Consider the following 13151-nt stretch of genomic DNA (forward strand, 5'->3'; position numbering starts at 1 on the left):
GTGTTGTCTGTATTGAGGCTATTTAGTTCAACCGCGCTAAATTTTTGAATCGGACAATGAAACATTTATCGAACTCACCACTCTACACTCTTTTAACAGTGTGTTAAGGTGGTATACGCTATAACCAGCGCTTTACTTGGCAATGTCAAAATGTAACCATCATGCATGTCAACAGTTCCGTGTGCTGTTTACAAGACATTTTTTAGGTGACTCCTCAAAATTATGAGTTCCGACTTGAATAATGACTCTAAGTATGAATACAATTTGTTAACGAATGTTGGTCGATTTGTGGAGCAACCATGTCCGGAAGGAAAATCCTATTTAACTCGTGGCGACTACTCCTATTTTCACTATGCCTGCGATGGTGTTAATGATGCGGTAAGATCATTCAAGAGATATATTTTTATCCCAATAACCACTGCAATTCAATGAGGCTACATCAACGTTCTTTTTCCTTTAGACATTTATTGGTTTTGAGTGTTAAATCAGTAACATTTCGCTAATATACAAAATATATAGGGATGGGGCTGCGGTTATCGTACGTGTCAATCGCTGTGTTCGTGGATCATTGCACAGCAGAATCGATCGGAAGTTGTACCGACATTACTGGAGATTCAAAAGATTTTGGTAGACATTGGCGATAAGCCGCAAGCATTTTTCGGCTCCAGGGAATGGATTGGAGCATTGGAGGTAAATTTGTGTGTACAGATTGAATGGTGGGTGGTCGCATACAGATTGATTTAATATGCTAGTGATGTCTCACTGATTCATTGACATCAGTTTCATCATAAGCTGTGAAACACTTACCGTTCCTTTCATTCCCAGGTTTTCTACATAATCGACACGTTATTCGATGTCTCCTGTAAGATTCTACACATTCCCAAAGGGGAAATGAAACGTTACATCAGCGTTTTACGTTTGTATTTCGAGCAATTCGGAGGTCTGGTGATGATGGGTGGTGACATTGACGCTTCATCCAAAGGAATAGCTGGCATCCATATCGCTGATAATGAAGCGTATTTGTTGGTCGTTGTAAGTAGCTATCTAGATGTGTCCATTTAGGAAGTTTCTGCTGATGAGGGGCTCTGTTAGAAAGGACAGGTTGATGAGAGAAGATTTTAGTTTCAAGATTTCGAAATGAAGATTCTTATGGTTCACAATTGAATGGGTTGAATGTTGAGTAACGTCACGATGGGAAAATTAAGAGATTTTTCTCAAGAGACTACAAATTTCGACACCTTGAGGCTTGTGTTATCACTCGTCAATTAGGCTGAAAGGAACTTCTTGAATGTGTTTTCCCAATTATATCGTCGCATAATAACTGAATTTTACTCGCTTTTAGGATCCTCACTTCGTTGGGAAGGCTTCCAGTCAAGCGCTAATTTCACAAGGATTTATTAAATGGCGTCACACGTCTGAATTCTGTGATAGCTCCTTTTACAACCTATGTTTGCCTCAATTGACCGCATCGTAAAATAAATTTGTTTTCCTTTTTTGTTACGTTTTTGGCAATTATTTTCTAACGCCAACGCACCCGAGGGGTGAACCACTCAAAAGAGTTGCATCGGAGTTACACGCCCAAAATGAGTTGCTGAACCGAGACAGTTGCATAGAAAAATCTACGAAGAGGTGAATTCCAAAATTCAAAAACTTTCTGTTTCAATGCCTAAATCTGTGTTATGAAACAAATGCCCTACAAAACTTTTGACCACCACGAGTTGTTTAATCATCGGAATTCAAAGGAAACATGTTTTCCATACGAAATATGATTTCCATACGAAACATGCTTTATATACGAAACATGTTTTCCATGCGAAACATACTTTCCACTCAAAATATGTTTTTCATACGAAACGTGTTTTCCATACGAAACGTGCTTTCCATGTGAAACATGTTTTCCAATAGAAACATGTTTTCCAATAGAAACATGTTTTCCAACATGATTCTAAGGAAATAATCGATATTTTATCGATCGAATGAATTATCGAACATCAAGATGAGAAAACATTAAATTTTTCTGCTCACTCGTTGATTTTGCAATCCACATCGTTGAAATCAATTAGATTTGCCGATAATACCGTTAATCGTTGTAAATTTACCGTTATCGGTCCAATTCACGCCGTAAGTGCGGTCGAAATTCAAAATGGAAAGTGCGGAGGTCTTTTTAACGTAGCGTCATTTTCATACAGGGAAGCGTGGAAATGTATTTTTTGGTTCACTTTTTCATCGAATCGTTCACTTAAAATTCAAATTTTAGGCGCACTTACGGCGTGAATTGGTTCAAGATTGAATGGCTTAGTATATAGTCGCACATTTACAGCGTAATAATAGTATGTTGTGTTACAAGTATTGTAATGTTGATTTTTTCAGCACTAGACCCAAGTTTTCCTTACGAGCGGAGCGAGTAAGGAAATTTGGGTCGTGTGTTGAAAAAATCTCATTACAATACGTGTAACACATCATGCTTTGTGCCAACCGAGTGTCGAAATAGACAAAACACCAAAATTTCTATTAACAAAATATAAAGTTCCATTAAAAACACTCATGAAAAATTTGCAACTTAATTTGATCAATCGACGTTGCATTGCAAACGAATTATTGACAGTGACGATTGTAATAAACGTCATTCGTCTTGAACATTCTTTGCGATTAAACGTGTTTTGGGATAGTTCCAATAAAGATTCAGATTTAGAAGAAGCTGCTGAGCGGGCACTCGGTAAATTAATACCAGTGGTGTGAAGTTAAACTTGTGAAACAAATCGAAGAAAAAAAGTTGCTCGCGTATTTTGAATTTGATTTGCATAATTTGCACAATTGATGTGGCTACTGCTTTGAAATCTGGTGGACAATTGATGGGCGGACCAATGAATCGTGCTGACATTCGGTCTGCTGTACACAAATCTATTTTTTAATTGTTGACTCAAATTGTTTGCGAGAAGAATGCATTTTCTTGTCCGACCAAAGCCAAAAATAAATTTCGAATGCGTCTGAGTAAATAAACGGACATTCGGCATAGCCACCGTCATTGCGCATTTTTTCTTTTCAGCACTCAAACGGGTGTGGAAATAAAATTATTTTTCAGCACTCAAACGGGTGCGGAAATAAGTCACTTTTCAACACTCAAACGAGTGCTGCAAAATGTCGTATTTCGACACTCGGTGGCACAATATTATTTGTGCCACCGAGAATTGAAATACGACTCTTTTCAGCACTCATTTTAGTGTTGTAAAGTGATTTATTTCCGCACCCGTTTAATGTGATATTACAACACTCAAAGCAGTGTTGAAATGGAATTTGAATGAGTTGTTACAGCATTCGTTTGAGAAAATGCAAAGCAATGTGATCGATCAAATTTGAAAAGTGATTGTTTACAATGAAAATTATGATTTTTTGTGCTCTTGTCTATTTCAATTCTCGCTCCGCTCGGAAGGAAAACTTGGGTCTAGTGCTGAAAAAATCAACATTACAATACTTGTAACACAACATACTATTACACACTTGTCACGAAGAAGTCGAGGCTTGCCGAGACTGATAGTGACAAGTGTGTACTCTATTTTATCACATAAGCGAAAACGAGACGTAACAACATAGACCTGAAGTGTAATTTTTGAATTAAACTTCTAGTTAAGTAATTTTGACATCCGAACACCGCGCGTATGTGATAAAGTAATAGATTTCGTATCAACCACTAGATGAGGCAAGCACACTATTTGCGATCCCTGTATTAGCTACGAGCGCTGATCACCATGTTAGAATAAATAGAAATAGACAGGTCCTAAAATTTGTTCGATCGCTGAGCAAAAGTAAATACGAAATGTGTCGTAATAGCGTAAGTATCATTTCCTATTTAGTCGAAGATCACCATAAGGATAATAGGAAAGAAGACCGGCGCCCAAAATGGCACCCAAAAGGAAGACTGAAATCTGGCTCCTAAAATGACAAGAACAAAAATGTATTTATTTTCCACAGTGCCCGTGGCGGCAGGCGCACCTGTTCGTTATAGTAAGTTTCAGTAATCCAGTTAGAGGTGACAGCGCACTAGAAAACACGTCATCTTGTAGAACAAATAGAAACTGAACGGAGGCAGAGCTAAGTGCTTTTTCTAGTCGGCTGTCATATGTCACCTGAAGGGTTAAAACTCGGTGTGATGCCCGACTAACTGTGGATTTACATAGCAACGTAAAAGTGACAGATGCAAAAATTTTCTCATACGGCAACTCGAAATTTCATTCATAATTTTAATTTTATGAATGAAATTTCGGGTTGCAGTATTCAAAGAACATTGCATCTGTCACTTTTACGTTGCTATGTAAATCCACAGTAATCCATTTGGGTAAATGTCATTTATGGATCCAATAAAAAAGTTCTGAAAATATCTTAATTTAAGTTCCAAACAAAACATTTTTATATTTTATTTCGATTGCGATTCGTTATTTGAAGTATTTTTGAATAATTAATGTTTAATTCAGTAAAGTATCGTGAAAAAATAAGAAAAATAAGCAAAATCAGAAACCTTGGTCAACATGTGTAACCAGCGCGCCATCTTTTTATTTAGTCGAAATTGCGAAAATTTACATATAAAACAATCGGGATATTTAGCAAAGATGTAAACAAAATGTCCTTCTTCATTTGGCAAATGACCCTTCTCCATCGGGTTGTACATGTTATGAACACAAAACCAACTTTATAAAAAAAACTAAAAACTTTTTTGTTATGGTCTACAATAATGTTTTGCTCATAATAATGTTCGTAATCGAAATAAAATCGTTGTTTGGAACTCATAAGTCGGTCTTACAATTTGTCATGATGTAGAGAAGTGCTAAGCCCAAATTTGGATTCCCATCAATTTCTTCGAATAAATTTCATTTTACATTATGAAAGTTTTAATCATTTTCGGTTATTTTTGGTTACATGCGAATATAATACGATTTTGCTCGGTATAGATCCATTTGCAAATCCCATCAGGAAAATAAGAGAACAAAAAATTTAATTTATACATCAATCAAAATCGAATCAAAAACCATGCATTCAATAAAATAATGTCAAAATAAAGCTTGTGTCATCATACAGTAGATATATATAGGACCTATATTAAAGGTATATATCAGAGATGGGAGCACACACGTGCTTAATTTAGTAAATCTATCAAGTATATATCCGACGAAAGCCTGTTAGAAGAGAAAAGGTGATGCAAGTCCTTTACTTACAAAAGTGTTGATATCAAAGGGTGTTGCTCAACGTTTTGAAAGGCGAATTCTCGTATAGAGTAAAACATAAGCAAGGATCGAAAGTTCCACCAAAAATATAAATCACCTGCCATTTGTAGCGTAATTTTGATTGATTGTAACGTTACGAAAATTACGAAATTACGAAAAAAAATACTTTAGTGGTATTAGGAACGGAGGGGGAAAAGTCAAAAAAGTCGTGTGGACCTGCGTCACGGTCCTTCTCTAACGTATGGCCATGATACTCCGGGTGGATAGGCAATAAAACAGCATACATTGGATGCTGCGGAGGTAGTTCATCACACTCGGAATCAATTTTGTGAACTCGCCAACTTGCAAGTGTAGTTTTAAGCAACTCACTTTGGAAACGGTTATTTTGACTCTACATTTGTCAAAATACCCATTTCCAAAGCTTGTTGCTTAAAACCACACTTGTAAGTTCGGCTCGTATCACAAAATTCATCCCTCATGTAATGAACTACATCCGCAGCATCCAATGTAATTTACTATTAACGAATCAGGTTAGATGACTGTGAATTTATTTTATTTTAACCGCATAAGCGTCATACATAAACTCAACATTGAGGCGAAGTATATTCTTTACAGCAGATGCGGGTACACCATTGATCGCAATTTGGTATTGCACAACCTGGTGTACAAATAGCCATGCAACCTGACCAATCTGAATAACGCCGTACTCTTATTCGTGCTGGAGATAAATTGTCCACTAGCTCGTCACCATTAAAGCACTGTACACCATCATACAGGAGGAAAATGACAACAGTGAACAGTAAAACGATTTTTATTGCGGCCATCTAAATCAAAATTGTAAAAAAAGACTATAAACTTTGCCTTTCAAAATTTGTCTGATTTAATAGAAATTATTTAACCTTTTGCTTACAGAGGACACTTCTCTTATACTTTAAGACAGTTAAAAAACAAATGATTGAATTGACCGCAGTCTAAACGCTTTATATAGACGACTACTTATCAGTATTATTTTTAGCAATGTTATTCTTTACTTGTGAAGAGTTGCGAAAACAAGAATGGTGAGTAGGGTGGCCGTTTCCATTCAATTTGTTATTGTAAATAAACCAGCTTTTAAAATATATTTCTCAATTGCTTGGAGGGATTCTTTCGAAAGGGATCTTGACGTCGGACCGATTTTCACAGAATATCTTAGACCTTCAAAAGTCAGAATTATAAATTTTGTATTTTTGCTGCGCTAGATGGGGTCGTGGCGGTTTTCAAAATAATCTCTCTTGAGGTTTGGATGATTATTCTGCTTCGAGTCGTTTGACAAACCTCACATGTGCCAAAACTGATGATTTTTTTTACAGTCGGAGGCAGTGAAACAGGCAGTGTGGATCAGCTGAAAAGCAGCTGAAGCAAATTCATACTGAAATTTCCCTGCGCCCTGCCTCTAACAGTAGTAAAAAATGTACGATGAAACATTGTGGATCTATCAGATTTGGCTATTATAACTGGATCCACATTCCACAGCAATGCTGTAGCGTGAATATAGAAGCAGTGCTTATGCTAGAAGTAGTGCTGTATCACATCTCTTATATTTGGCATTGCTGTCAACAACAGATTTCAGTCTGGTAAGAGTTGCATAATTAACAAATAAACCTGTCATAAATACAGGAACAGTACAAAAATCGGAAATTAGTTGCCTGCAGTCGGTAAAAATCAAACTATAGATTTTTCGGAAAATATTGCCCTGGAAAGTTGAAAATTCCATTTTATCGGGTGATTTGTGAGCCGCGCTACTCTCTGGCAACTACACTCCTATCGAAATGAAGTTTCCAACTTTTCCCCCTTAGTGAACAAATAACTATTTCATAGTATAATAATAATAATAATAATAATAATATAAGTGGCAAACCGATGCACAAATCTTTGTTACCCTGTGCGTGCATCATCTCAGTTAGACTTTTTTTTTTATTATCTGAAGGTCAATATAAACAACAACATTTTATGTCTAATAGATAGCAGTTTTTAAAATTGTTGTTTGCACAAATTCTACTTTCATCAAAACCCCAAAAAGCTATCGGATGCTAAATTTTGTGCAAATTGTTGATATGTTAAATCTCCCAGAAGGATTCTTTTGAAAAACAACCTGCCGAAATCGGACGTATTTTCCAGTGGAGTTTTTTATATGTGCCTAGACTAGATAGGTATTGGTCGCTAGAATCTTTTTTTTTTCATTCGTCGATGCTTGTGTGGCTAGCAAGAGGTGATCGAAAACCGAAAACATGCACAGAAATTTCTCCGGCTACACGAAACGTACTAAACTGATAGTGTGGCTGAAGTGTATGGAGGCTGTTTAAAGCGTACAGGGTCATTCGAAGTGTCATTAGAAAGGTAATTGCTTTAGATACACTGATTACCTTTCAAATGACACCTCACACGACCTCGTACGTTTCGTGTAGCCGGAGAAAATTCCATAAGAAAAGTGCATGACTTCGGTTTTCCATCACCTCTCATTAGGTACATAAGTATCGACGAATTGAAAAAAATATAGTTTTTGGTTCTCACTCAGGACCTATCTATATACCTATAAAAATGTCCACTGGAATATGCGTCCGATTTCGGCAGGTCGTTTTTCAAAAGAATCCCTTCCGCAGCTGAAATGAAAAGTAAATTGAAATCCTTCACTGAGATCTATTTCTGTTTTGGTGATAATAATGCAAACAAATTAAATGTTCGCGAATCAGAATTCATTTCAACATAATGTTGGAGTAATGTCCGTTTTCTAGGTCACTATAGCTATAAACTTACTTCTTACTTACTTCTCCGGCGCTACAGCCACTTGTGGGCCTTGGCCTGATCGAGAATCCGGTTCCAGCGAACCCTGTCCCCTGCTACACTTCGCCAACTTCTTATTCCCAGCGTCCGTAGATCTAATTCGACGCCATCTATCCATCTCATCTTTGGACGACCTTTTCCTCGTCGCCCTTCTGGATCGTTTCGGAATAACATCGAGGGAGCTCTGTTCATATCCATGCGTGCTAGATGCCCCGCCCACCTCAACCGTTGGACTTTCACCACTGCCACAATATCCGGTTCACCAAAATCACGTTTCAGTTCGATAGCTATAAACATTATCTTCATATTGGTACTGTTCCACAAGACGATAGTTACAAAAATCGCAACATTTATAGTCTTAAAAAAAGTTTATACAATTCAGGCGAACCTTGCCCTGGACACGACGTGATTATCTTCGACGTGATTGCTGTTGTTGTTGGACCGAATACTTGTAAGAAATTTCTTTTTACCTGTAAAAATTATGGTATTTTACAGTGGAGCATATTAGAGAACGTTAGCTAAACGGCCGCTAACGCTAATTTCCAACGCTAAATCCCCCGCTAACGCTAAAATCAACGGTAATGCCCTGTCAATAACTGGCACCATTGTGAATGCATACACATGGACGACGCAATTTTCGATTTATTTTCATTTATTATTTTAAAAGGTCATCCGGATCAATATTTTATTACTGCAATCCGTAGATCTAATTTGCAGTAAGGTAGCGACACTGTGCTGGAAAAAATCTATTCACTTTACAATGTGCTGTTCGATAAAATGTTAATCCGATCACATTGTGGGAGTAATAATCACAAAATTATTTTCAGGTGTTTCAATTGCAGGTTAACCACGTGTTTGTTGTGTAGTGGAGGATGTTTGTCGTCGAACAGCTCATTGTAAAGTGAATAGATTTTTTCCAGCACAGTGTCGCTACCTTACTGCAAATTAGATCTACGGATTGCAGTAATAAAATATTGATCCGGATGACCTTTTAAAATAATAAATGAAAATAAATCGAAAATTTCGTCGTCCATGTGTATGCATTCACAATGGCGCCATTTATTGACAGGGCATTACCGTTGATTTTAGCGTTAGCGGGGGATTTAGCGTTGGAAATTAGCGTTAGCGGCCGTTTAGCTAACGTTCTCTATTATTTCTAGTTTGGTGTTATGAAATCTGTTACTTGATTTTCAACACACCAAAATCAAATCCCTTACTTCATTTTCGTTTGTTTTAACATAAATTTTATAATATATAAAGACTGCGTCAAGAAGAGATCATCGAATTTACTTTGTCATCGTTCTCGGTAGCAGTCAATCAATAATCCAGAAACTAAACTAACTAACAGTCGCACTCGGCCAATTAATTTTGGAATTTGCATGTCGTCTTTTAGCTGACTTTCCAGACCGGTCTCTAATTATCAACTTCATTTCAAAACTGGTTTAGGATTCTTTGTCATCACATCACAAAAATAGTTATTTATCTACCAAGACGTCGTGTGCGAAAAAATACCGGTATACCTACCGTGGTAGATACGTTTTTCGCAATTTCGGGCCATAATCACCTTTCCAATGCAAAACATGTCCTACATTTTGTTCCCAAATTCATGTGTATACAGAAATTCATTTGAACGATCAAGAAGGCTGCATTATAATACACATTGCAATGTGATGTAAAGAGACGCGTTGAATGAAATCGAGTAGTCAATGCTTAGTATATAATACGCTTCAACAATACGTTCGGTACAATTTTGTGACTATATAGCCGAATGGCTATAGTCGCTGCTTTGCGTTCAAAAACATTTTGGTGTCGGGGGTTCGATTTCTGGTCAATGCAAGATTTTCATTTATAAAAATTTAGCCTTCGTTGAAGGTAATAGGTTCTTTATCGTGCGAAAAAAAAGTTCATATTACACTGTGTCCGGGAATACAGTGAAAAAAATACCTTCAAAGCGACATTAAATGGATGCATGGAAAGGTGATGATTATGGACCGGAATTGCGAAAAATAGTTTTTTTTATTAACGTGTTAGCAACAAGATTTTATGTACAGCTGCATTGCGATCAAAGTAGTGGGTAAATGGATTTTCATATCTTATATTTACGCAAAAGTGCATAAATTGACGTTTATAAATGAGGACTCCGCTGCTCTTTATAAAATATTGTTAGTTGAGGCAAGGTTCTGAAAGAACAGGTTAAGACGAAGGCGGGTGAAACACAAATCTTGACAATTCAGACATGTATATTGTTTGAAAAGTCAACTTGAAAAAAAATATTTTTTGGTAAGTTGTAAGTTTGTAAGTTGAAATCGTCATATAAAATTTTCCAAACATAGTTGGCGCTACAGGAAAATTTTGATCACACCGCCTTCGTGATTAACTCGAAAAAAACGTGAACGTTAAAACAACTCAGATTACCAATATTTTCGGTAAAGTGGTACCAATTTCGACTTTATAATGGTTAAGTGATTTTAAATATTTTTACGTGTTACGGCATGTTTCATTTTCATTTACATTCACGTAAAGCATCGTACTTACGAGGTTCCAAGTTTTGTATTTGATAAGTGGGGTGTTATAGCCCCACTTGTAAGTAATCGAAAGTAATGTACCACTAAGAAGAAGAGGAATTTATTTGTAGACCGGGAAAAAATCACTCGAATATAATTTCCCGCTAGCAAAATAGCTATTATGTACAGCAGTAAGATCCTCATTTTTAGAAATGTCAATTTATGCACTAGTGCGCAAATAAATATATAAAAATCCGTTTACGCACTACTTTGATCGCAATGCTGTACATAAAAATGTTTTGTATGGAAATCGAGCTTCTTGAAAGATTTATGGCGTTCGGACAGATTTACAAATCTGTAGTCCGGCCTTATCGCCACCGTATTTAATGTGCGATAGCTCGTTGAACTCGTACGGACGCACAGAGTTTTTTTAATGCTACGTAATGTAGAATTGGCGAACTTCAAAATTTGATTTTTTCGCAGTCTACAACAAAATTTTTTTCTTGTAGTTGGACTTGCGTCACGGTCGCTATGCTGACGCGCGCCCATGATTTTGGCTGAATAAACGTGTCAGGTATCGTAATCATATGTATGCCATATACATTATACCACTTTTATCTCCTTTGTAAAAGACCTATGAATTTGTATCAGAAATATCCCAAGACATTTTCGATTCGGATACATACACTTTGTGTATAAACATGATGAAAGCTCACAGGCTCATTTCTATAAATCGTTTCGAACGCAAACGTGTCTATTTATTTATTTTGTGTGAAATGATTTTTATTTGGCTGTGACTTGCATCTTAAATGAAATTCTTTTGGTCGTATATGGTGTGCCATTTCAAAGTGGAAACACTTGCTCCATAGCTACTAAAAGGAAAAGTAAATAAAATTTATGATTGATGACATGATCAGTGCGTTCATATACACATACGTAATTGCCAAAGTAAATAAAAAAAATTTGCGTTGACAATGTAACACCATTTGTTGTGGCATCAAAATCGAATTTTATAAAAATGTTTCGCATTTTTGTGCAGAAAGGTGTTGTCAAGGTTCGAAAGTGCCTGGTTTTTTTATACGTTTAACCTTCTTTCACCGTTTATTAAAGAATAAATACTCCTTTCTTAAATTTATTGTGAGAACCGCAATCCTGTGCAGTTTCAAACTGTCCATTTACATCAGGACGTTTGGAATGCGTAAAAATACCCCAACTAAAATGACACTATACATTAGTCTAATAGAAAAGTCAGAATGAAACAATCGCAAACAGATCCATCGATCTTCCCAAATGTGCAGACAAACAAGTATTTTCGACCTCGAACAGCAACGGTGGTCTCAGAATGGCGTTGGTGTACTCAGACCTCAGACTTACTTACTTTGACAACTCCCTCAAATTGAGGCTCGGAACGGGTTCGGGTTGACCTGTTTTAGTTCAGGTTGACCTGCGGATTCATGACCCGAACCTGAAAAATTATTTCGGGTTCAACCCGAACTTGACTCGAACATGAATTTTCGATTTCGGGTTTAACCCGAACCTGACCTGAACACGAAATTGTTCAACCCGAATTTTACCTGAACCTGAATTTTCAATTTCGAGTTCGACCCGAACCTGAACTGAACCCGAAATTTTAAATTTAATCAGGTCGGGTTCGGGTAGCCCGAAATTTTGAGCGTTTATTACACTAAAAAAATAATTTTTCAGGTTCGGGTTAAATCAAGTTCGGGTTCCGGTCTGACCGAACCCGACCCGTTCCGAGCCTTACCCTCAATGTCGACAGTTTGATTCAGTTTAATGGACCTGTGAAGTTCGTAGGCCAAAATGGCGCAGGATGCATTTTTTAAAGTCAATCATCAATCAGATCAGAATCGGAACCCATCAAGATTAAATGGCACGATTTATAGCGTATAAATGATAATGGATGAAATAAGAGTCGCAAGATCGAAAGGATGTAACACGACAAGGGAAGAGCGCCATGGACATACATGAAATGATGAATTATTCAAGGCTGTATACTTTGGGAAGGTCACGCCCTCAAAGTATACAGCTTTGGAATTATTAAGGTTATGTTAGCTATAGTGCGAACAGGTAAAGCGAGTAGGAAATAGTATTTTATGCTAGAAGAACTGTAAAGTGTGATGCTACAAATAGTTTTATATATTGAGTGTTTAAACACGCATTTTACGTACAAAACACATCACATTTCAATTACACAAATCTAAAGCCTGAGTATATGGCTTCTGAACTTGTACAGTTTTCAAACAAATAGCTATTTTGCTGACATGTGCCTAAATGCAAATTTTGCGCAATAGATGTGAATATTGTCAACCCGAGGCGAAACCGAGGTTGACAACACATCGTATGAGCAAAATTCCAGTTTAGGCACAAGTTAGCAACAAGTACAGTACTGGAATCTTTATTTTTCCAAACTTCACTTTTGCGCACTAGATGTCAGATGCCAATCCAAGGCGAAGCCGAGGTTGGCAAGACATCGTGTGCGATAATATACCAGCATACGATTTGTGTTGCAATGTACTAGTGCGATAAAACTTTAATACTTACAATACTCGAATTGATTGTGAGATTGGTTCGGCTAGGATCAGTATTGATC

At 36.9% G+C, this 13151-nt stretch overlaps 1 protein-coding gene and 1 long non-coding RNA gene across 2 annotated transcripts; one reads left to right on the plus strand and one right to left on the minus strand.

Annotated features, from left to right (window-relative positions):
- The first annotated feature begins 144 nt into the window (after window positions 1–144).
- LOC119078168 (probable Ufm1-specific protease 1) lies at window positions 145–1496 on the plus strand. Its single transcript, XM_037185644.1, has 4 exons — window positions 145–378; window positions 520–690; window positions 826–1032; window positions 1343–1496. The coding sequence occupies exons 1-4, from the start codon at window positions 223–225 to the stop codon at window positions 1472–1474; spliced, it is 666 nt and encodes a 221-aa protein (XP_037041539.1). The 5' UTR covers window positions 145–222; the 3' UTR covers window positions 1475–1496.
- Window positions 1497–5747: 4251 nt separating this feature from the next.
- On the minus strand, window positions 5748–6221 carry LOC119078170. The gene is made up of 2 exons (XR_005087945.1): window positions 6116–6221; window positions 5748–6040 (listed from the first exon to the last, which is right to left on the minus strand). It is a non-coding gene; the product is annotated as an uncharacterized LOC119078170 (long non-coding RNA).
- Window positions 6222–13151: the final 6930 nt, after the last annotated feature.

The sequence above is a fragment of the Bradysia coprophila genome, unplaced genomic scaffold (assembly GCF_014529535.1).
Source record: "Bradysia coprophila strain Holo2 unplaced genomic scaffold, BU_Bcop_v1 contig_24, whole genome shotgun sequence".
NCBI classification, from domain to species: Eukaryota; Metazoa; Arthropoda; class Insecta; order Diptera; family Sciaridae; genus Bradysia; species Bradysia coprophila.

Bases quoted from the DNA above. Each gene is read 5' to 3' on its own strand.
- LOC119078168 (XM_037185644.1), top strand. From the start codon at position 223: ATGAGTTCCGACTTGAATAATGACTCTAAGTATGAATACAATTTGTTA. The intron at 691-825 runs GTAAATTTGTGT...TTTCATTCCCAG, and splicing joins AATGGATTGGAGCATTGGAG to GTTTTCTACATAATCGACAC. The intron at 1,033-1,342 runs GTAAGTAGCTAT...ACTCGCTTTTAG, and splicing joins AAGCGTATTTGTTGGTCGTT to GATCCTCACTTCGTTGGGAA.